Source organism: Mobula birostris, chromosome 26 (genome assembly GCF_030028105.1).
Source record: "Mobula birostris isolate sMobBir1 chromosome 26, sMobBir1.hap1, whole genome shotgun sequence".
In the NCBI taxonomy this organism is placed as follows: domain Eukaryota; kingdom Metazoa; phylum Chordata; class Chondrichthyes; order Myliobatiformes; family Myliobatidae; genus Mobula; species Mobula birostris.
In genome coordinates, this window is record NC_092395.1 from 31,976,452 (window position 1) to 32,001,545 (window position 25,094).

Consider the following 25,094-nt stretch of genomic DNA (forward strand, 5'->3'; position numbering starts at 1 on the left):
CCACCTCAATCAATGAAACATGTCTAGTTTAATTCAGTTTTGGCACATGAAATTGAATTAAGGTAATACAAGAGAGCACTGAGTTCATTCCACCAAAAAATGCACTGTGCTCTTTTTCTTGTTCCATTGTTCACAGACAGCATGCAACAAAAAGTTACCACCACTCTGCTCCGTCTAGCAGAATTAGTCCTTACTCTTAATAATTTCTCCTTTGGCTCCTCCCACTTCTTCCAAACTAAAGGTGTAGCCATGGGCACCTGTATGGGTCCCAGCTATGCCTGCCTTTTTGCTGGCTTTGTGGAACAATCCATGTTCCAAGCCTATACTGGTATCTGTCCCCCACTTTCCCTTCACTACATCAATGACTGCATTGGTGTTGCTTCCTGCACACATGCTGAGCTCGTTGACTTCACTAACTTTGCCTCCAACTTTCACCCTGCCCTCAAGTTTACCTGGTCCATTTCCGACACCTTCCTCCCCTTTCCTGATCTTTCTGTCTCTATCTCTGGAGACAGCTTATTTATTGATGTTTACTATAAGCCTACAGACTCTCACAGCTACCTGGACTATTCCTTTTCTCACCCTGTCTCTTGCAAAAATGCCATCCCCTTCTCGCAATTCCTCCATCTCCGCCGCTTCTGCTCTCGGGATGAGAAAGGAGCAATCCTGTTGCCTGCCAGTTGAGGCTATGAGGCTTTTCATTCCAGGACGAGGGAGATGTCCTCCTTTTTTAAAGAAAAGAGCTTCCCTTCCTCCACCATCAACTCTGCTCTCAAACACATCTTCCCATTTCACGCACATCTGCTCTCACCCCATCCTCCCACCACCCCACTAGGAATAGAGTTCCCCTTGTCCTCACCTACCACCCTACCAGCCTTTGGGTCCAACATATAATCCTCTGTAACTTCCGCCACCTCCAACGGGATCCCACCACTCAGCACATCTTTCCCTCCCCCCCCCCCCGTGCTTTCCACAGGGATTGCTCCCTACATGACTCCCTTGTCCATTTGTCCCCCCCATCCCTTCCCACCGATCTCCCTCCCGGCACTTATCCTTGTAAGCAGAACAAGTGCTACACATGCCCTTACACTTCCTCCCTCACCACCATTCAGGGCCCCAAACAGTCCTTCCAGGTGAGGCGACACTTCGCCTGTGAGTCGGCTGGGGTGATATACTGCATCCGGTGCTCCCAATGTGGCCTTCTATATATTGGCGAGACCCGACACAGGCTGGGAGACCATTTCGCTGAACACCTACGCTTTGTCCACCAGAGAAAGCAGGATCTGCCAGTGACCACACATCTTAATTTCACTTCCCATTCCCATTCTGATTATGTCTATCCACGGCCTCCTCTCCTGTCAAGATGGAGCCACACTCAGGTTGTTGGAACAACACCTTATATTCCGTCTGGGTAGCCTCCAACCTGATGGCATGAACATTGACTTCCATTAATGCCCCGCCTCCCCTTTATACCCCATTCGTTATTTATTTATTTATTATTATTCTTAAATACTTATTTTCTCTTTCTCCTTTTTCTCCCTCTGTCCCTCTCTCTAAACTCCTTGCCCATCCTCTGGGCTTCCCCCCCTCCCCCTTTCTTTCTCCCTAGGCCTCCTGTCCCATGATCCTCTCATATCCCTTTTGCCAATCAACTTTCCAGCTCTCAGCTCCATCCCTCCTCCTCCTGTCTTCTCCTATCACTTTGGATCTCCCCCTCCCCCTCTCAAATCTCTTACTAGCTCTTCTTTCAGTTAGTCCCGACAAAGGGTCTCGGCCCGAAACGTCAACTGTACCTCTTCCTATAGATACTGCCTGGCCTGCTGCATTCACCAGCGATTTTTATGTGTGTTGCTTGAAATTCCAGCATCTGCAGATTTCCTCGTGAGAGCGCAACTAAACAGTTTCCAAGTCACATTAAATATGGCATAACCTCAAACTTTTCTATAATATTATTCAAACACTTGTAACATAGACTTGGGAATGTTCACAATAACCAGATTTATATAGAGTACCTTGTAAATGCTAACATACGTTTCTGTTTGCTCTAGACTCAACTCCCTTGATAACTTACACTTAACCTACTAAATTCCATCCCCCTACATCTATCAAAATATATAGTAACTACGCAGCCTCCTCACTAATCCTCTCAATAATCAGACTCCTTGTCAAAGATACATCAAAATTACTTATATCCATATTCATACATTACCCTACATCTTTGGCAGGTCGCCAGCATCCTAATATCCCTCTAAAAAAATTACATCTCCTAGATGTAGTCCCTAATTTTTAACCTCAAAGCCTACCTGAAACCTAACCACTTGCACCATTTCTTCAGTCACATTTGTCAGTCATTATCCATTTGCCACCTATACAATGTCACCTTGCAATATAAATGCTAACTGTTTCAATAAAATGTGTACTACTATGGAACAATATAGCAGAAGAGCAGAAAAGGCAGCAAACTGCAAGACTATTTTATCACATCTGGAGTATTATGTGCCGTTCTGGCCACCTCACTGTAGGAAGGATGTTGAGGCTTTGGAGAGTGTGCAGAAGAGGTTTACCAGGATGCTGCCTGGTTTAGAGGGCATGTACTATCATGAGAGGCTGAACAAACTTGGGGTGTTTTCTTTGGAGCTGCAGAGGCTGAGGGGAGATCTGATAGAGGTGTATATGATTATGAGAGAGCAGATACAGTACAGAGAGTATCTGCTTCCCAGGACAGAAATGTTTAATACCAGAGGGCATGCATTGAAGGTGAGAGAGTTTCGATTCAAAGGGGATGTGAGGGTTAAGAGAGTGGTGGATGCTTGGAATGCGCTGCCTGCTATGGTGGTAGAGGCAAATATATTAGAAGCTTTTAAGAGACATTTAGGTAGACACATGAATGTGAGGAAAATAAAGCAACATGGACATTGTGTAGGTAGGAGGGATTAGTTTTTGGGTGTTTTTGATTTACCTTTTAGCTGGTTCGGCACAACACAGTGTTCCAAAGGGCCTGTTCCTGTGGCTGTATTGTTCAACGCTCTATGTCCACACTATAGTATTTTGAGAGAAATTGCTGCATATTTGGTATAGTATAGTTTGAGTTGCTGATGAACCCATATGGTGACCTCTGTTGTTAAAACCCTGAGAATAATCAGCTTCCAGCTTTATACCAGAGATAGCTCCCTCGCCTCACTTACCTATCAAATCGGTCACTTTGTCAGTTAAAGCTCGTGATGCTCTAATAAATGTGTTATCACTTTCATCATATTTCATTTTCATTTCAAAGAATCCTGTAAAGGAAAAGTAGAAGAGCATTTAAATCGCCATCTGAGAATATTCAGCTGATAGCCTGACGTCCATCCAATTCTAAGAGAAAATAGATAAACACAAAGAAATTGGCCTTAACTGTTAAAGACAATATTATTATCCTTGAATTCCTTCCATTGCTGGTACCATTTTGAGTCTTTATGCAGCACCATCCCCATTGCTTCTCTGTAACAGAAAAATTAACATTTAAAAATTAGGTTGAAGTGTAGTTAGCTACTGCAAATAAACTATCATTATTTGACTCTATGAATGCATTTTAACGTCTGAAAAACAAATTCTTTGCAGCTAAAATGGTTTTGTCTGTAAAAGTTTCTGTGAAAGTACACAGAGGATTACAGTTAAGGTTACATAGTTGCAATATTCAATTGCCAACCTGTGGTCAACTAGCTACAACATCTGATTTCAGTCAGTGCTACCAATAAGCCACAACATTAAGGACTCATTTCTTAGATCCTGGCATAGTATTGCTGAATGTCATCTGGTTAAATAAAATAATATTTTTAATCAATAATCCATTGACCATTTCCCTACATTTTGTAATAAACACCAAGCATAATACCACCTTAGTTTTCTATCTATTACTGATGAGAACTTGGCATTTAATGTGTGTGCTCTAAGTTACAAATAAGATCCATTATGGTTGTATTTGTACTCTTTAGTTCCATTCATACTTCCTCCAAATATAAGATGACACCTTCCCTATCATCACCACATGACAGCCCAGAGCTCCTTCTTCACCTTGCTTTTCATTTTCATCTTTCGTGAACTGAAACTCATAACACTGGAAGCCATTCAACGTTACATCATTTAAAGAACTATTCAATTGGTCTCATGCCAATTCTGTATTCCAAGTGAAGGGCCTTCAACATGAAATGTTAACTCTTTTTCTCTTTCCACAGCCATGGCCTGCCCTGGGGAGCAATTCAAGCATATTCTGGTTTAATTTTAGATTTCCACCAACTGCACTTTTATTTTTTATTTCAATTGTTTTATATGCTGGAAGTAATTATCCAGTACCCTTCTGAAAGCTGGTATTGAATAAGCTCTGCATAACCATGTGGAAGTTTTACTTCTCATCTCACTCGAGGCTTTTTCACAAATTAGGTTTACTTCATATCCCCCTTTTATCAGCCTAATCATTAGTGAAGATAATCATTCCTGGAGTTTTCAGGAAAACCTGAATCCTTCATTGAGAATAAAGCAATTTGATACTTAGAAAATCAGAATTTGATTAGACAGCATCAATATTGCTTTCTGAAAGGGAAGTCATGTTTGCCTAATCTACAAGATCTCTTGAAGGAGCACCTAGCAGGGAGATAAAGGAGAACCAATGGATACCAAAGTTCAAAGTAAATTTATTATCGAAGTACATATATGTTACCATATATAACCCTGAGATTCATTTTCTTGTGGGCAATCACAAGAAATACACTAGAATCAATGAAAGGCTCCGCCCAACAGGATAGACAACAACCGATGTGCTAAACATTGTGCAAATATAAAGAGGTAAAAAGAAAAAATAATAACCATATTAACTAACTAAGTAAACAATAAATATCGAGAACATGAGATAAAGAGTCCTTGAAAGTGAGTCTTGTTCAGCGAAGTTATCCCCTCTGGTTAAAGAGCCTGATGGTTGATGGGTTCCTGAACCGAGTGACATGGGTCCTGAGGCTCCAGTAACTTCTTCCTGATGCCAGCAACAAAATGAGAGAATGGCCTGGATGGCGGGAGTCCTTAATGATGGATGCTGCTTTCCTGCAACAGCACTCCGTGTAGACGTGTTCAATGGTGGAAAAGGCTTTACCCATGATGGACTGGGGTGTATCCACTACATTTTGCAGGCTTTTCCATACAAGAGCTTTGGTGTGTCCATACCAGGTGCAACCAGTCAATATACTTCCTATAGAATTTTATAAAAGTTATAGATGTCATGCCGAATCTTTGTTACCTTCTGAGAAAGTAGAGGTGCTGCCGTACTTTCTTTGTAATGGCACTTATGTGCTGGACTCAGGAGAGACCCTCCGAAATGATGACGCCAATGAACTTTAAAGTTACTGACTCTCTCCACTTCTGCTCCCCCAAATGAGGACTGACTCATGGACCTCTGGTTTTCTCCTCCTGAAATCAATAATCAGCTCCTTGGGCTTGATGACACTGAGTGAGAGGTTGTTGTTGTGGCACCATTCAGCCAGATTTTTAATCTCCCTCCTATATGCTGATACGTCACCACCCTTAAGTCGACCAATGACAGTGATGTTGTCAGCAAACTTAAATATGGTATTGAAGTTGTGCTTCGCCTCACGGACATAATTATAAAGCAGAGGAAGCAGGGGACTAAGCACGCAGCCTTGTGGTGCACCTGTACTGAGAGAGATGTTGTTGCCAATCCAGACTGGCTGGCGTCTGCAAATGAGGAAAATGAGGATCCATTTGCACAAGAAGGTATTGAGGCCTAGAACTTGAAGCTTATTGATTAGTTTTGAGATAATAGTATTAAATGCCAGGCTGTAGTCATTGAAGAGTATCCTGACATATGCATCTTTGCTGTCCAGATGAGTGAAGAGCCAATGAAGTGGCATCTGATTTTGACCTGTTGTGACGGTAGGCATATTAAAGTGGATCCTAGTCACTTTTTGGCAGGAGTTGATATGTTTCATCACCAACCTCTCAAAAAGTACTTCATCACAGTGGATGTAAGTGCTATTAGACGATAGACATCGAAGCAGATTACCGCGTTCTTCTTAGGCGCCAGCATAATTGAAGCCTGCTTGAAGCAGCAGGCTAAATCAGACTGCTGAAGCAAGAAGTTAAAGATATTGGTGAACACTCCAGCCAGTGATCGGCACAGATCTTCAGTTCTCAGCCAGGTACTCTGTCCGAGCTGGATGCTTTTTGTGGGTTTCCCCACCTGAAAGATGCACTCAGAGACTGAAATCAAATGCTCATCGGGGGGTTGTGGGAGTGAGTGAAGGCTCCTCCATGTTTTGATGGTCAAAGTGAGCATGAAAGGATATACCATACTGCCAGGATTCCTTGTGTTAGTCCCAATTTGTAATGCTAGCACGGGCCTATGTCAGTGATTATAGCCCCTTTGCTGCAATTTGGGACCCTGAATGCCCAATGGATAGCACAACCCTCTCAGGACCTATCTAAGAAGCCTACCCGGTGGCCACGTACCAACCACAGCAACCCCCATGTAAACCAATAGGGGTTATCATCAAATGTTTTATTATATTGTTTTTGGAGTTTTAGAATATTAGATACTTAATTAAAAATAACTACACCTTTTACAGTACCAGTGTCAGTGAATCAGTCACTTAGTTGCCCCGATCACCCTGACATCTAGTCAAGGATGGGGGTAGGGTGTCACTATGAAAAGCTGTTTGCAAATGCAACAAGCTGCCTGCACTGAGACCACCCCTCTGCTAGTCAGCCATGCTGAAATGTCAGAAGCCAGACTTGCAGCAAAAGACAGAATCTAGGATCATTCCAGTTAAAGAACAAAGGGCAAAAAAGTGGAAACAAACATAGTGAAGTGCCACAAGTATCAGATCTGGGAATTTGACTACATACAATCCATGTCAGTAATTCAGATGAAAGGAGAAAAAAAGTGCAATGTGTCCATACTTTTTCTTGATGTGAAGACAGGTGGGGGAAGTGAGATGCAAAAAAGTAAGTGAATACAGAGGAATAAAAACGGATTAACTGAGTGGCAAAAATATGGAAGGTGGAGTCTAATGTGAGAAACAAAGTAGGGTTATTCACTTTGATTGGACGAACTGAAAAATGGAATATCTTCCAAATGGTAAGAAGTTCATACATGTTGGTGCAAGGACAGACCCGTATTAATCCACGAAACACAAGAAGCAAATATGGGATATGGCAAGGTAAATGATGGCTCATCTATAGTACTGTGCAAAAGTCTTAGGCACACACAGTGCCTATAAAAAGTATTCACCTCCCCTTGGAAGTTTTCATGTCTTATTATTTTACATTGAACCACAGTGGATTAAATTTAGTTTTTCTGACACTGATCAACAGAAAAGACTCTTTCATGTCAACATGAAAACAAATTTCTACAAATTGGTCTAAACTTATTGCAATTATTAAACACAAAATAATTAATTGCATAATTACTCACTCCCTTCAAGTCAGTATTTAGTAGGAGCACCTTTGGCAGCAATTGCAACCTTGAGTTTGTGTGGATAGGTCTCTATCAACTTTGCACATCTAGACACTGCAATTTTTCCCTATTCTTCTTTACAAAACTGCTCAAGCTCTGTCAGATTGCATGGGGATCATGAGTGAAAAGACTCTTACATGTCCAGCCACAGATTCTTAATTGGATTGAGGTCTGGACTCTGACTTGGCCACTCCAGGACATTGACTTTATTGTTTTTAAGCCACTAATCTGTAACTGTGGCTTAATGCTTGGGGTTATTGTCTTGCTGGAAAACAAATGTCCTCCCAAGTTGCAGTTCTCTTTCAGACTGCATCAGGTTTTCCTCCAGGGTTTCCCTGTATTTTGCTGCGTTGATTTTACCCGCTACCTTCACAAGTTTTCCAGGGCCTGCTGCAGTGAAGCATGCCACAGCATCATGGCGCCACCACCACGCTTCACAATAGGGACAGTGTGCTTTGATGATAGCACTTAGTCTGATGGTCAAAAAGCTCAATTTTGGTTTCATCAGACCATAGAACCTTCTTCCAGCTGACTTCACAGTCTCCCACATGCCTTCTGGCAAACTCTAGCCGAGTTTTCATGTAAAGTTTTTTTTCATCAGTGGCTTTCTCTTTGCCACTCTCCCATAAAGGTGGGGCTGGTGAAGCAGCCGGGCAACAGTTGTTGTATGCACAGTCTCTTCCATCTCAGCCACTGAAGATTGTAGCTCCTCCAGAGTTATCATAGGTCTCTTGGTGTCCTCCCTCACTAGTCCCCCTCTTGCATGGTCACTCCATTTTTGAGGACTGCCTGCTCTATGCAGATTTACAGCTATGCCATATTCTTTCCATTTCTTGATGACTGACTTAACTGTACTCCAAGAGACATTTTCAGCAACTTGGAAAAATCCTTGTGCTTTTCAATAACCTTTTCACTGAGTTGCTTGGAGTGTTCTTTTGTCTTCATGGTGCAGTTTTTGCTAAGATACTGACTCACCAGCAGTTGGACCTTCCAGATACAGGTGTATTTTTACTACATTCAATTGAAACACCGTGACTGCACTCAGGTCTCCAAAAACAGATCTCCATTAAACTAATTATGTGACTTCTAAAACCAATTGGCTGCACCAGTGATGATTTGGTGTGTCATATTAAAGGCAGTGAATACTTAAGCAATTAATTATTTTGTGTTCTATATTTCTAATTTAGATCACTTTATAGAGATCTGCTTTTACTTTGACATGAAAGAATCCTTTTCTGTTGATCAGTGTCAAAAAAGCCAGATTAAATCCACTGTGAGTCAGTGTTGTAAAACAATAAAACATGAAAACTTCCAAGGGGTGTGAATACTTTTTATAGGCACTGTATGCCAGGGTGCCTAAGACTTTTGCACAGTACTGTATTTGTCAACGTGGAGTGGAGAGCCAGTTTGTAAATCTGGTGGGAGCAAAAGTTGTTGAGAATGGCGAGGGTAGGGCACTGTGGGAGGGGTGTGGGACAGGTGGCAGAGGAGGAGTGCCAAGGGCAGGCCGGTGGCATGGGTGCAGACACACCCAGCTCTGAGACACCAGGCAAGGTCATTTGATTCCAAACAATTGGTTTATTGATCATAACAGAATGTCTCTCTGGTGTTTTCCTCTCCTGCCCCTCTCCCTTCCCCTCTTCCCAACCATTATTCCGCTCCCCCTGCCCTCTTCCCACTCTCAGTCCACAACAGCGACCCATATCACAATCAGGTTTATCAATCCTCATATGTCATAAAGTTAAGTTTTTCTTTCTTTTGCGGCAGCAGTACAGTGGAATACATAAAATTGCTACCATGTTGTGCAAAAGTCTTAGGCACCCTTGTTATATATATGTGCTAAGATTTTGCACAGTATGGTACATTGTAAGAAGGTTGAAATACAAGAGTAAGGAAACATTGCCAGATTGTACTACAAACGTTTGTACTTATGGTGAGATCATACTTACAATACTGTGTGCAGTTTTATTCTCCACACCAAAGTCAGGTAATGTAGTGATTGACCCTTAGAACGAAGAGCTCATCTTACAAATAGAATATGGGCTATACTCTGTATAGAGAAGGGAACTAATAGAAGAGAAGCTGGGGAAGAATTGACGTTGAAGGTGCTGAGAAACCATTTGCTTTGACTGTAGTGTTTAGAAGGCTTCAGAATAAAAGGTCAGGAACTGGCTATGGATGCTCAGTTATTGAATATATTTGAGGTGGAGAAAATACATTTTTAGAGAACAAACGAATTAATGAAAATATTTATCAAGCAAGAACAAGGATGTGGAGTGGGAGAATCAGCCACAATCTAAATGAATGGCAGAGAGGGATTGAGAGGCCACGTAGTCTGCTTCCATTCCTCGACATGATTTTGTCACTTTTATATTCTACACCATTAATATCAAAACAAAGATCTCACATGCTTTCCTAATAGCCACATCACCTAGTTATGCCATCTTCGAAGACTGCAGTATATAATTATTCATTTTCTGTTCTTCTGCCATTCTGTTCATATCACTGAGATTATGGTGCACACCTCATCCTTTTTCCCAAAATGCTTCACATTAATCATAGAGTTATACAGCAAGGTCCAACTGGTCCACGCTGCCCAAGATGCCCCATCTGCCAGCATTTGGCTCATAACCTTCTGATTCTTTCCAATCCATGTAACTGTCCAATTACCTATTAAAAGTTGTTATTGTACCTGCCTCAGCTACTTACCCCTGAAAGCTCATTGAACATAGTCCACACCCTTTGTGTAAAAAAAGTTGTTCCTCTCTGCTCATCTTAAATCTATTTCTTCTAGTTTTTGATTCTCTAACCCTGGAAAAAAGACCAAGTGCTGTCACTATTAGTCTTTAACTTAATGAGCCATATGCTTCCACAGTTCACTGATGAATTTCCCTCTCAAGTCTGTTGTTATAATCTTTACCAATCACTACATTTCCAAGCTTCAAATCACCAGTGATCTATGATCCACAATTCTTTTAACCACAATGCCTTTATTGGGAATGATCATGAAACCTACCTGTTTTTCCCTATTCATAACCCATTTAAAAGTCATTTTTTAGAAATCATTCTTCAAGTCTTACAACCCTCCTCCTCACCCTCATCCTTCTTCTCAAATTGTACTAGATGCTGTTTACCTTTTGTTAAGGCTCTGTTTTCCCGTTCTATCTTTAAAATGAGAGGTTGACATAGAGAAGCTGATATACAAGCCGGTGATTTAGTTTTAAAACGCAAACAAATGGCTTGTTGATGACTATCTAGGTTCATACTTTAAGAATGGTCACCTGAATGAGTTAGCAGAGAATGACAGATAGATCATTAACACCTTCAGGAGATGTGGGGAGAAAACCTGCTGCAGAAATACCAAAGAATCACATACTCATTTGCTTCAAATACTTTTTCCTCCGTGGCTTTAGCTTTTGAAAAGTCGCTTCTTTTCCTCAGCAATGACGGTGGCCGGTAGGTCCCACTCTGCCCAAGGACACTCTCATCTAGTTCCTTCTTAACAGATTCAACACCCTGAAAGAAGCAAAGGAGTATAGGTCAAGTTAGCGTGATAGGGTCATGGCAGAAAAATCGATAACCATTCTATTCTTATAGTCACAAATTTCTAAGTTATATCACTCCCCTCAAGTCTTATCAATAAGTGACCCCATAACAAAACAGGATATCAACAGGAATGGTGTCAAAGTAATCTAGGTTTACTAAAATTTAACTGAAATTAATGATATGAAATAAGAAAGAAGTGAAAACATAAAGTTGATTGAAGTAGATTACTGCACTTTTTATATAAATTCAATACATAAGGGAAATAACGATTTATCTGGCGAGATCATTGTAGAATTTTACATCTTTTCTTGGAGAAGTGATCACACAATAACAGGCCACTCTGGTTCAGTTGCACCAGCTGCATCCTTAACCTTAGAAGTGCACACACAACCCAGAACTCAATAATATTTATACTGTAAGGTCAAAAATACTACCAATCTTTCTTTTACTCAGATGCATCTGGTCAAGTTTTATTTAGTAAGAAACTGTTGAAGTCCACCACTGAACACCTGCATACTAACTTCATGCAAAGAAACAGGTGGGAAAAAAAAGTGATACTCTTCAAAAAGAATCTGTCCTATAATTTAATGGTAAGTAACATGACACAGTAGAATGGCACGCAGCTGCAAGAAACAGCTTGTGAACTCTTTGCAATCACCTAGTTTTCTGCATTAATTACTCATAAAATGTGCTCTGATCTTCATCTAAATCACAATAATAGACAAACACAATCTGCCTAAACTAATAACACACAAACAATTGTACATTTTCTTGACAATCCTGAGTACACCATTTAAACAATCACAGTCTAGGTTCAAAAAAGTATGTGAACGTCTGGGGTAATGCCTTCTACAAAAGCTATTTGGAGTCAGGTGTTCCATCAATGAGATGAGATTGGAGGAGTGGGTTGTAGAGGTGTCCTGCCCTATAAAAAAAGGCACACAAAGTCAGGTTACCGATAGAGCCTGCTCTTCTCAAGAAAGATCTATTTATGTGCACTATGCCTCCATCAAAACAACTTTCAGAGGACCTTAGAAGAACTGTAGAGATGTATGAAGCTGGAAGAGGCTACAAGAACATTTCTAAAGACCTAATTGTTCATCAGTCCACAGCAAGAGAAACTGTCTACAAATGGAGGAAATTCAGTACTGTTGCCACTCTTCCTAAGAGTGGGCGCCCTGCAAAGATCACACCGAGAGCACGACAAGCAATGCTGAAGGAGGTGAAAAAAAAGGAGGGTAAGAGCAAAAGATCTGCAGAAATCTCTGGAACTTGTTAAAGTCTCTGTTCATGTTTCCAATATAAGAAAAATACTGAACAAGAATGGTGTTCATGGAAGGACACCACGGAGGAAACCACGGCTCTCCAAAAATAAACATTGCTGCATGTCTCAAATTTGCAAAAGACCACCTGGATGTTCCACAACGCTTCTGGGACAACGTTCTGTGGCAGATGAGACAAAAGTTGAACTTTTTGGCAGAAATGTACACCACTTTGTTTGGAGGAAAAAGGGCACTGCACCAACACCAAAACCTCATCCCAACTGTGAAGCATAATGGAAGGAGTCTCAACGCTTGGGGTTGATTTGCTGCCCAGGGTCTGGACATTTTGCAATCATTGAGGGAACAATGAATTCAAAATTGTATCAAGACACTTTACAGGAGAAAGTCAGGGAAACACTCCATCATCTGAAGTTTAATAGAAGTTAGATGATGCAACAAGACAATGATCCCAAACACAAGAGTAAACCAACAACAAAATGGTTTAAAAAGAAGAAAGTTTGCATTTTGGAATGACCAAGTCAGAGTTCAGACCTTAACCCAATTGAGATACTATGCCATGATCTGAAGAGAGTGGTTCATGCAAGATACTCCAGAAATATTGATGAACTGAAGCAGTTTTGTATGGAGAAATGGTCTAAAATTCTTCCTTGCCATTGTGCAAGTCTGCTCAGCAGCTACAGGAAATGTTTGGTGGAGGTTATTGCTGCTAAAGGAGGTACTACCACTTACTAAATACAAAGGTTCACATACTCTTTCCAGCCAGGACTGTGAATGATTAAACAATGTGTTCAATAAAGACAGGAAAAGTGCAATTGTTTGTGTGTTATTAGTTTAGGCAGATTGTGTTTGTCTATTATTGTGACTTAGATGAAGATCAGACTATATTTTAAGAGTAATTAATGCAAAAAACCAGGTAACTGCAAAGGGTTCACAAACTTTTTCTTGCAACTGTTGTAAAATTCAGAAGAATATTTCAAATCACATTTGCTCTAGTCAAGGATTGGGATGTTGATGAAAGTTTCCTCCTTCTTGCCTTCTCCTGCATTACTGAATATAATGGGTTAGAACTGGAGCATCTACACATGTTCCAACTCACCAGTGAAAAATTCAAAACTATTCAAAACTGTGTTTCATTATACAAATCTAGTTATTTTCACTTTCATGAGTCTAAGGTAGGAAAAGGTCAAGCTATGACAATTGCATGCAGTTCCCTTGGGTTAACAAAAGGGAAACAATAATCAGAGAGCACTCTTACAAACGTGTGCTGACTGGTGATTCTGGAATATTCAAGTGAACTGAATAAACTAGAAATAGTGCAGTTTGCCCATATTTAAGTAATTTAATGATACTTAAGGTTAGAATGATGAACGCCATGAGTGAAGTAATGCTGGGTCAGAGTGCCAAGGGAATCATAAACCCACACAAGTCAAACACCTTCAAGGGATGGAGCAAAGCGTTAAAAATCAACTCTGCCTTAATGTCTGACTGTGTTTAGTGTCTCTTTTTTGGTTATTTAGCTTCCTTACCAGATGGAGTCTATATTCACTGCCACTGTTCCCCGGGAGACAAGCAGCATCAATATACTGATTCTGTCATACTTATTGACTTGAAATATACACAAGTGCAAAGAACAAGATAAAACAATGACTGCTGACATAACTGAAGCTGAACTAAAAACTGCAATTAGTAGGCTTAAATTAAGCAAGTCACCAGGATCAGATGGATATACAGCAGAGTGGTATAAAGAGTTTAGAAGTGAGTTAATTCCTGTTTTACTCTCCACACTGAACTGAGGCCTAAGAAAGGAGCAAATGTCACCCATCTGGAAGGAGGCGATAATCTCAGCTATACCGAAATAAGGCAAGGATAAAATGGAATGTGGGTCATTTAGACCAATATCTGTTCTTAATGTGAATTATAGAATATTTACTTCCATCATGGCCAAACAATTAGAAGAGTTTCTACACACACTGATACATAGTGATCAGACAGGTTTTATACAACAATGCCAAACACAAGACAATATACGAAGGACACGTCACATTCTGGATCATATATAAAAAAAGAAATTGAAGCAATAGTGATAAGCGTGGACGCTGAAAAGGCATTTGATTCGGTTAATAGGAATTTTCTTTACAGAGTTTTACATAGATTTGGTCTACATGACACAATTATTAAAACTGTACAGGCACTATACAACAATCCTACTGCCAGGATTAAAATCAATGGATATTTATCTAATAGTTTTACCCTAGAAAGGGGCACAAGACAAGGTTATGCATGGTCACCACTACTCTTCGCATTATATCTGGAACCATTAGCTCCATACATCAGACAAAATGAAGATATCAGGGGAATTACTATAAAAGGGACAGAGCATAAATTGGCTTGTTACACCGATGACATTTTGATCTATCTAGTGCAACCAACATACTCTTTACCTAAATTGATGCAATCCTTTGAACAATATGGCCAATTATCAGGATACAAGATCAACATAGATAAAACACAACTACTTTTATATAACTATAGCCCACCAAGAGAAGTTGAAAGTAGATATCCTTGGGCATGGCAAACAGAGTCCGTCAAATATTTAGGCATCACTATGCCAAAAGATTTGGCAAAATTATTAGAATGCAATTATCAGCCTATATATAAGAAAATTAAGGAAGGTATAACAAGATGAAACCTAATTCTTTTTCTTGGTCTCAGTTCAAGGACCGAATCTATTAAAATGAATATACTGCCCAGACTATTATATCTCTTTCAGACCCTACCAATAGAGATTAACCAAAATCAGTTCAATGAATGGAACAAGATGCTATCAAGATATATATGGCAAGGTAAAAGGCCTAGGGTTCGTCTCAAAACTTTGCAATTAGCCAAGGAAAAGCGGGGATGGGGCTTACCTTCTGTTAGAAATTATTATTTTGCAGCACATTTGAGAGCCGTGATATGCTGGTGCAACCCATAATATAACAATCAATGGAAAAACCGTGAGGAGAGGATACTTTCCATCCCCATACAGGCAATTTTGGCTGATAACAACCTACAAAGTTACATAAATAATATTGACAACCCGTGGGTGAAATGGACTCTTAAAATATGGAAAACTATTATAAAAGAATATAAACTAGAGAGAGACATTGCAATTCTTAAATGGTGTGCACATGACTCGGATTTTACGCTAAATAAACTGGATGCTAGATTTAAGGACTGGACAGTTAAAGGAATAACAGCTATTTGCAATATAATGAAAGAAGGAACACTGCTCAGTTTTGAAATGAGAAACACTTATTAGAAAAACAAGACTTTTACCGGTATTTACAGATGTGACAGTATGTTAATAGGACAGTTAAAAATGTAACCAAGGCAAGTACATGTCTGATAGAGCTATTTAGAAAAGCATATAATTCAGACAACCGTAGTAGAATAATTTCAAGCGTGTATAAGGGTTTGTCAAACCTTAAAACACGTTCGAGTTCATACTTTAAAACAAAATGGGAGAAGGAAGGAGGGATAATAATATCTGAGGAAGACTAGACAATAATATGGAGGTATCAATGGAAGTGTACCAGTTCACAGAAATGGAGGGAGTTCGAGTGGAAAAACTTGATAAGATATTTTATTACACCCTCTCAGAAATCCCATTATGATAGTAACCCCCCCCTCGTTTGCTGGAGAAATTGTGGAAATCGGAATGCAAACCATTATCATATTTTCTAGGAATGCCCGTTATCAAAGACTATTGGAATGGGATACATAATGCCCTACAAGACATCTTTAAATGTAAAATACCTTTAGAGAGTAAGACCATATATTTTGGGTATATACCTCAAGAATAGTTGAAAAGAGATAAATATTTAATGAATGTACTGCTAGTGGCTGGTAAAAAGACCCTTACCAGGAAATGGTTATCACAGGAGAGCCCAACTTTAAATGTATGGATGGAAATTCCCATGGACATTTACAAAATGAAGAAGATAACAGCATCTGTTAATCATAAGTTGGAACAATTTTATTCATACTGGAAAAAATGTTTAACTACATAACACCTCATAGGCCTGATTTTATTCTCACAAGTCAATGAATATGTTGTAAAAAAAGATCATTCCCTACTTTGTACATAGTTTTCTTCTTTCGATTGTTCTTTCTTTCCTCACCTTTCTATAAGCGTATACCTCAGGTAAGTATTATGTGGAGATCTGTGACAAATATGATTATATGATATATATGTACAGTGTCTGAAATACATCTTGTGGAAATGTTTGTTTGATGATAAAATTCAATAAAAAAATTACAAAAAAAAAGAAATATACACAAGTGAATAAAAATCATTAGATGGATCTCATTTCAATAAAATCTAGATATTCATGCACTATTTGTCTTCTTTAAATATTGCACTTGCTCCAAGACAAGGAGAAAATCTGCCATATACCTGCTGCACTACAAAGATTCTACAAAGACTTTTAAATTGTTATTGATTCAAATATAAACACTGGTGCAAATTTCTATCTTATTTTGCCTGCCACATACTATTCCCAGGATAGTCAGTTTATGTCTGTGACTCAATTCTCAATATGCACATGTACTGCAAATCCAAGTGTTGATATTCAGCCACTTCAGATAATGGCACTTATTCTCGAGAGTCGCTACTGTCCCAGCATTCAAGTTTCCTTTGAGACCTATCCAAATTTATTTGCCTCGATATTTATTCTATGATTTCCAAGGAAGCAGCTACAGAAATTTGATTTTACACACAATGAATCTGTGATCACTGTTGTCAGTCTCACTGTCGCTTTGATTTCTGGAATGTTGCCCCAGCTGAAGCACTAGGAACACACATCAAATTTGCTGGTGAGTCTTGGCCCAAAACGTCGACTGTACCTCTTCCTAGAGCTGCTGCCTGGCCTGCTGCATTCACCAGCAAATTTGATGTGCGTTGCTTGAATTTCCAGCATCTGCAGAATTCCTCGTATTGAAGCACTAGGAGATTGTTGCAAACTTCTAATTTGTTTCGCTAATGGCCTTTGGATATGACACCCAATCTGAGTTGTTCATGGCTTTTACTCAGAATGTGACTCTTCCTTAGTGACCTTGCAAGTTACTTTTATTTTCCTCACAGAAAATAGAAGTAACTTGCACAACAGTCACAACAATCACCATTGCCATAAAGACTGCAGGAGGTCAAAAAAGTAAGGAAAAAAAATCAAGAACAAGAATTATTTTGCTCAATTTGCTAGTGATCTTGTGCGAACAGCCTGTGACTAATGTGGATTAAAGCTTACTTTAAGATGAGAATAGAACCAAGGCTTTCACCCCATAACAATACCAGGGAAATGACGCAGGGTCAGAGATGCTGCCTTTTGGGTGAGATGTTAAATCAAGCCCCTGGTTTCACAAAGGATTTCATGGCACCTCTCCAGAGAAAGGTTGGGAAGTTCCCCTGGTATCATGGACAACTTTTAATCAATACATCAATCATTTAGTGATGCAAATGAAGTTCATGGTGAGAAAATATACCGTATCAAATCTCATATGGGAACAATTTATTATTTCAATTCATCAATCTTTTCTTCAACAGAAAGGACTTGTCCGTGATTAGGAGATTTAACTGCAGCCTCTGCTAGATCATCAATGACCAATTTCCCTGAACCCCTGTGACAACCCATACAAGGTTTTTTAAAAACTATGAATTTATATGTACAAGGAGGAAGTTATTGTCTCTGTATCAATGGGAGGCCATCCCATGTTTTAAGAGGACTTCATACCTTCTGGCAGTCTACGGCCCCAGTTAATTGAATACTGCAGGTGATTTCTTAAATTTAAATAAACTGCAAAGCTCAAATCAGCAGAACATGTTCAGGTAAATTCACTGCTTGGTAATTAGTCCTTCCCAATTTGCATACTTGATTAAAGCAGAAATTTCTGTGTTCCACTACATTAAAAATGTAGAAAGAAATTGACCATGGCACAAGTGAAATTACCTGGATTGTTTACATAGTGATAATATGTTGTGTCCTATTTCACCACAATGACTATTATTCACGCTTTGAATCTTAGCATGTTCTAAACCCAGATAAATATCATGGTTAAGATTCTCCTGAGCATGAAACAGGAAATGGCAGCATAGCTTGTTGGTATCTGTCTAACTGCTGGCTAATTTCTACCGCTGCTCCATCTTAGATCAAAACATCAAGCTCAGATTGAGGCTGATGTACCACATACCGTTTGCATGAAATCAGAATCAGAATCAGAACCGGAATCAAAACCAAAACCAGGTTTAATATCACCAGCATACGTCATGAAATGTGTTGTTATGTGAAAGCGATACATAATGATAAAAACTGTGAATTACAGTAAATATATATATTAAACAGATATGTTAAATAAGTAGTGAGGTAGTGTTCATGGGCTCAATTGTCTATTCAGATCTCTGATGGCAGAGGGGAAGAAGCTGTTCCTGAACTGTTGAGTGTGTGTGCCTTCAGGCTCTTGTACCTCCTCCCTGATGGAAGCAATGAGAAGAGGGGCATGTCCTGGATGATGGGGGCCACCCTTTTCAGGTATCGCTCCTTGAAGATGATCTGGATGATACTAAGACCAGTGCCTATGATGGAACTGACCCCAAGTTCACAACCTTCTGCAATTTCTTTTGATCCTGTGCAGTGGCCCCTCCATACCAAATAGTAATGCAGCCAGTTAGAATGCTCTCCACAGTACATCTGTAGAAATTTGCGACTGCCTTTGGTGACATAATGATCAACCTAACACTTTCAAGTCTTCTGTTTGATTATTTTATAATGGAGTCAGTGAATTCTCTCACTTCATGAAATTCTGAAGTTTCTTCACTGCTTCTCTTAAAATAAATTAATAAGTTAAACAATGCTGTTAAAAGTCCTTTAGCCTTTCTTATTCTCTACAGCTAGTGACCAAGAACCCTTTCAGGTGAAAATGGATTTAAAATACTCAATTCAAAACATCCAAGATGGATTCGGAATCAAAGATTCTGCTCTATATCCATTCTTCTGTGGAATTGTATTTCCAACCTCTAATTTGATTATGCTAGTCCAAGCGCTTCGTCATTTTGTTAATTTTGTTAACTAAATAGTCTTTATGCCTTTTATTACATTCCTAGTGGAGACCAACTTTAAAAGATACAAGTTATCTTAGGCTGCTAGGAAAGGGACCACTTAGTTTTTTTTTCTGTCACCTTAACAGGAATAGAGTTCCTCTTGTCCTCACCTACCACCCCATGAGCCTCTGTATCCAGCACATCGTTCTCCACAACTTCTGCCATCTTCAACAGGATCCTACCACTAAACACATATTTACCTCCCCCCTCACTCGTCACTTTCCAGAGGCACTTATCCCTACAAGCAGAAGAAGTGCTACTCACAACACGCTGGAGGAACTCAGCAGGTCGGGCAGCATCCATGGAAAAGATCGGTCGACGTTTCGGGCCGGAGCCCTTCGTCAGGACTGAAGAGGGAAGGGGCAGAGGTCCTATAAAGAAGGTGGGGGGAGGGTGGGAAACTACCCAGAAGTGCTACATCTGCTCATCACCTCCTCCCTCACCTTCATTCAGGGCCCCATGTGAGGTAACACTTCACCTGCAAATCCCTTAGGATCATCTACTATATTCAGTGATCCCAATGTGGCCTCCTCTACATTGGTGAGACCTGGCGTAGATTGGGGGAATACTTTGTTAAGCACCTTTTCTCCATCCGCAAAAAGAAGGATTTCTCAGTGGCCATGCCCATTCCAACATGTTAGCCCTTGACCGCCCCTACAGCCAAAATGAGGCCACTTTCAGGGTGGAGGAGTAACACCTCATATTCTGTCTGGGTAGCTCCAACCTGATGGCACGAACATCGATTTCTCTAACTTGTGGTCATTTGTCCCTCTCCCACTTTCCTCTTCTTCCATTCCCTACTCTGGGTCCCCTCTCACCTCTTCTCTACTCACCTACCTATCACCTTCCTCTGATGCCTCTCCTCCTTCCCTTTCTCCTATGGTCCTCTCTCCTCTCCTATCAGATTCCTTCTCCAGCCTTTTATCTTTTCCACTTATTACCTCCCTAATTCTTACTTCTTCCCCAACTTCCTGGCTTCACCTGTCTCCTTCTAGCTTCCCCCTCCCCCTCCCCCTCATACCATTTATTCTGGTTTCTTCCTCCCTCACTTCCAGATCTGATGAAGGGTCTCGGCCTGAAACTTCGACTGTTTAGAAACATAGAAACATAGAAAATAGGTGCAGGAGTAGGCCATTCGGCCCTTCAAGCCTGCACCACCATTCAGTATGATCATGGCTGATCATCCAACTCAGAACCCTGTACCTGCCTTCTCTCCATACTCGCTGATCCCTTTAGCCACAAGGGCCATATCTAACTCCCTCTTAAATATAACCAATGAACTGGCCTCAACTGTTTCCTGTGGCAGAGAATTCCACAGATTCACCACTCTCTGTGTGAAGAAGTTTTTCCTCATCTCGGTCCTAAAAGGCTTCCCCTTTATCCTCAAACTGTGACCCCTCATTCTGTACTTCCCCAACATCGGAAACAATCTTCCTGCATCTAGCCTGTCCAATCCCTTTAGGATTTTATACGTTTCAATAAGATTCCCCCTCAATCTTCTAAATTCCAACGAGTATAAGCCTAGCCGATCCAGTCTTTCATCATATGAAAGTCCTGTCATCCCAGGAATCAATCTGGTGAACCTTCTTTGTACTCCCTCTATGGCAAGAATGTCTTTCCTCAGATTAGGGGACCAAAACTTTATTCACTTCCACAGATAGTGCCTGACCTGCTGAGTTCCTCCAGTATTTTGTGTATGCTGTTTGGATTTCCAGCATCTGCAGAAGCCCTTGTGTTCAAGTTTCTCATATTTTATGATCTGTTCTAATAGTTTTTGAGGCTCAGACACCAAGAGATATGAAAAAAAAGATCAATGTGCAAACTGCTGAGTGAGAGAAACACTTGCACTGAGAGAGGAATCAAGTCTGTATCAAATTTTCACTGTTTATTCAGTCTAGTATGGAGATCCTTAAACATCAGGAAGGATTCTGTATTTGGTAAAACACATTTAGACTCAAATACATTATCTGCGTTAGAAACCAACACATAAATGTGCTGCAGGCAGCCCACAGGGCTGCATATTCAATACAAAGACAGTTATTTATTGCAAACTTTTTCCCTTCAGTCTTTTCTACAGTAAAAATTATTTCTTTTGCTTTGGCATTTTTTATATCATTCTAGTCATACATTTCTCAATCCTTCCCTTTATATTTTTTTTTTGCAAATGACCAAAAAGACAATCCAGATTGATTGGCTTGCATAATCAGAACTTTCCTAACAGATCCCAGCAGATCCTGGTTTGTTTTGAATGACTCAGTAATGCAGCAAACAGCACAGCACTCGATAAGTACTACCTGTGCCCTTTACGAACGTGCCATAAAGCAGTGTAGCAAGTTTGGTAAGAGTGTTGAGGTGTTCTGCACCAGTACATTATTATCACAATAATGATATATTTATATTCACGTACTGCAAACAAAGAAATTAAGATAACATCTCCTTTACATATTGCTGACTCTTGAAATTGTCTAACCTATCTTTACTTGCTTCAAGAATCAGTCATAGAGCAATATAGCACAGAAATAGGCTCTTTGGCCCATACAGTTCATGCCGACCACAGCACCCTCCCTGCTAGACCCAGATGGCTGCATTCAGCCCATAATCCTCCATATTAAGTCCCTCAAAATTTTGCAATTGTACCCTCCTCAACCTCTTCTTCTGGCAGCTCACTCCCAGCTCATTCCAGGTACCCTCTGACCTCTTTAAAGTCACTCCTTTCTTATCTTGTATTTGTGCCCTTTAGTTTTGGACTCCCTAACCTTGGGGAAAACACTATAACTATCCATCATATCCAAACCCCTCATGATTTTATAATCTTCTAAGAGGTCATCCCTCATTCTCCTACATTCCAAGGTATAAAGAACTAGTGTGGCAACCTCTCCCTATAACTCAGGTCAGAGCCCAGGGGACATCTTCATAAATCTCTTCTGAACCCTCTTCAGCTTGACAGTATCTTTCCCATAACAGGACACAATACTCCAAGTGCAGCCTCACCAAGTACTTACATAACAGCAAATTAATGCCCCTACTCCTCAACTCGATGCACTGACTGATAAAGGCCAGTATGCTAAATGCTTTCTTCACTACACTGTCTACCTGCTTGCTGCTTTCAGTGAACTATGCACTTGTACCCCTGGACTCCTCTGTTCCACACCACTCGCCAGGGTCATGACATTCACTGCACATGTCCTACACTAGTTCGTCTGTCCAAAATGTATTACCTCAGACTTAACAAATTAAATCCATCTGCCACTCCCAGCCCAACCTGCTAATTGATCACAATCTCTTTCTAATTTATTGTAACCTGTTTCACTATCAACAAGACATCTTAATTTAGTATAATCAGCAAACTTGTTTATCATGCCATGTACATTCATATCCAAATCATTTTCATAAATAATGAATAACAGAGGTACCAACATGCACCCCTGGGGAAAGCCACTAATCAAAGGCCTCCAGTCAGAAAACTGATCTCCAATCATCACCCTCTGTTTCCCATCATCAAGCCATTTCTGAATCCACCTCGCTAGCTAGCACCCCCTGAATCTCATGTGACCTAAAACTCCAGATCACGCTGCCATGTGGAACCTTCCCAAAGACCTTACTAAAGTCCTTATAAATAAAATCCACTACCCTACCTTCAGCTATTCCCTTAGTTACCTCTTTGAAAAACTCCAAAGGATTAATCCTATGCACAAGTCTGACTATTCCTGATCAGGCTCTGACTACTCAAATAATGAGTAGACCTTGTCATTCAGAACACTTTCCAGTAACCTCCCTACAAATGAAGTTAGGCTTGCCAGTCTCTAGTTCCCTGGCCTGCCTTACGACTCTTCCTGAACAATAGAACAACATTAACTACCCTCCAGTCTTCTGGAACTTCGCCAGTGGCTAACAACAAAGTAAATATGTCTACGAGGGCCTCTGTGACTTCCTCCCTGGTCTTCATTAAGGTCACTGAGGACTTGCCCAACTTAATGTTCCTTAAAGATTCACAGGCATCCCAAGATATTCTCCTTAGTAAACACTGAGGAGAAACAGACATTAAAAATCTCAGCCACCTTCCGCAGCTCCACACATAGGCAGCCCTGGTGGTCTTTAAAAGGACCTAGTCTGTTCCTAGTCTCCCTTTTACTGATAGTATAATGGAAGAACCTCTTGGCATTATCTTTAATACTGCCTGTCAAATCCGTCTCACACTCTCTTTTTTCTCTTCTGATTTGCTCTTAAGCATTTTATATTTGTCGTTATTTAGTTGCATCCAAAGGCCTACATGCAATGTATGTTTCTTCCTTTTTCCCTGACCAGAACCAAAGTTCTTTTGTCAACAAAAGTTCACTGAACTCGGTACGTCTATCTTTCACCCTGACAGGAATATGCTGCTTCTGGACTTTTGATATGACCATTTTAAACACCTCCCATTTTCCAGCTGTTTCTTTGTTTTTAAACAGAATCATCCAGTCAAGCTCAGCTAGATCCTGCCTCGATCCCTCAAAGTTCACCCTGCTCCAGTTCAGGTGTTTAATCTGTTGTCCAGTTCCATCTTTTTCCATAACTATTATAAAACTAATAGAATTGTGGTCACTGGACCCAGAAAGCTCCCTAACTCCTATTTCTGTTACTTGGCTGTATTGTTCCCTAAGAGGATGTCCTGAGTTGGTTCATCTATATACTATGATAAAACTGACTTGGACACATCACACAGCTACTACCCCACCCATGTCCTTTTCACCCTGGCAGCCTAGTTGACACCAGGAAAATTGAAATCTCCCACCAGCACTACCCTACTATTCTCAAAGCTACTTGCAATTTCTTGACACATATGCTCAAATACTTGCTGGCTATAGGGGGAGGGGGAATGTGTCCAAAATATAGCCCTACCAAGCTGACTATCCCCTTCTTATTTCTTAAGTTCTAACCAAATGGCCTCGTTACATTATCTCTCAAGAATTTCCTTTCTAAATACTGTTGTAGGTATCTTCCCTTAGTAAAAAGGTAACATCCCCTCCTCCTTTATCTGATCCTCTATCATGCCTAAAGCATAGTCTCATGTCTGCCCCCCCTCACAATTGAGTTTCCATAACCGGTTTTTATCTCCAATTCCACATATTCTAACACCTGCACCTCCACTTTATGTTTATCTAAATTAATCTAGCTTTCAGACCATGTTTCTAATTTTACGCATCTCTTTTTTGCCTCAATATCCACTTGTTTTACTTCACATTTGCAAGGTGCAAATCTGAAGTAGGCTGTACATCTACTTTAAAGGTGCATTTACAAATTGAAATTGCTTTCTTTGGAGCTGGCATCTTTGGAGCCCATATGCCAGGAAGTAACATTTCCTTTTAACGGGAGAGGACGGAGGAGGCTGCAAAACAAATTTCACCAGATTCACAAAAGAGATGCAAATCAAATTGAGGTTTATGACAGCCTCTCAGGTTTGATTTCAAGGAAAGCACACAGGCACAGCAGTGAAACAATTATATTGTTAACTATTTGTCTTCTTTCATCGATGAAAAAGCATCCAAGTTAATGAATTGTACATTGGTCAACACTCTCCTAAGTCCCAGCATTAGGAGGACAAAACAAGGGTGCTACTGCCATGAAGCACTGCTCTAGAATTTTATTTGCA

At 40.2% G+C, this 25,094-nt stretch overlaps 1 protein-coding gene across 1 annotated transcript in view; it reads right to left on the reverse strand.

Moving 5' to 3' along the window:
• Window positions 1-25,094, reverse strand: part of timm44 (translocase of inner mitochondrial membrane 44 homolog (yeast)) — an 88,281-nt gene that overhangs the window by 40,458 nt on the left and 22,729 nt on the right. Inside the window, exons 6-8 of the mRNA XM_072244301.1 lie at window positions 10,878-11,017; window positions 3,395-3,480; window positions 3,186-3,278 (exon numbers count right to left, since the gene is read on the reverse strand). Of these exons, the coding sequence (XP_072100402.1) occupies window positions 3,186-3,278; window positions 3,395-3,480; window positions 10,878-11,017 (319 nt within the window). The remainder of the gene's footprint in view (window positions 1-3,185; window positions 3,279-3,394; window positions 3,481-10,877; window positions 11,018-25,094) is intronic.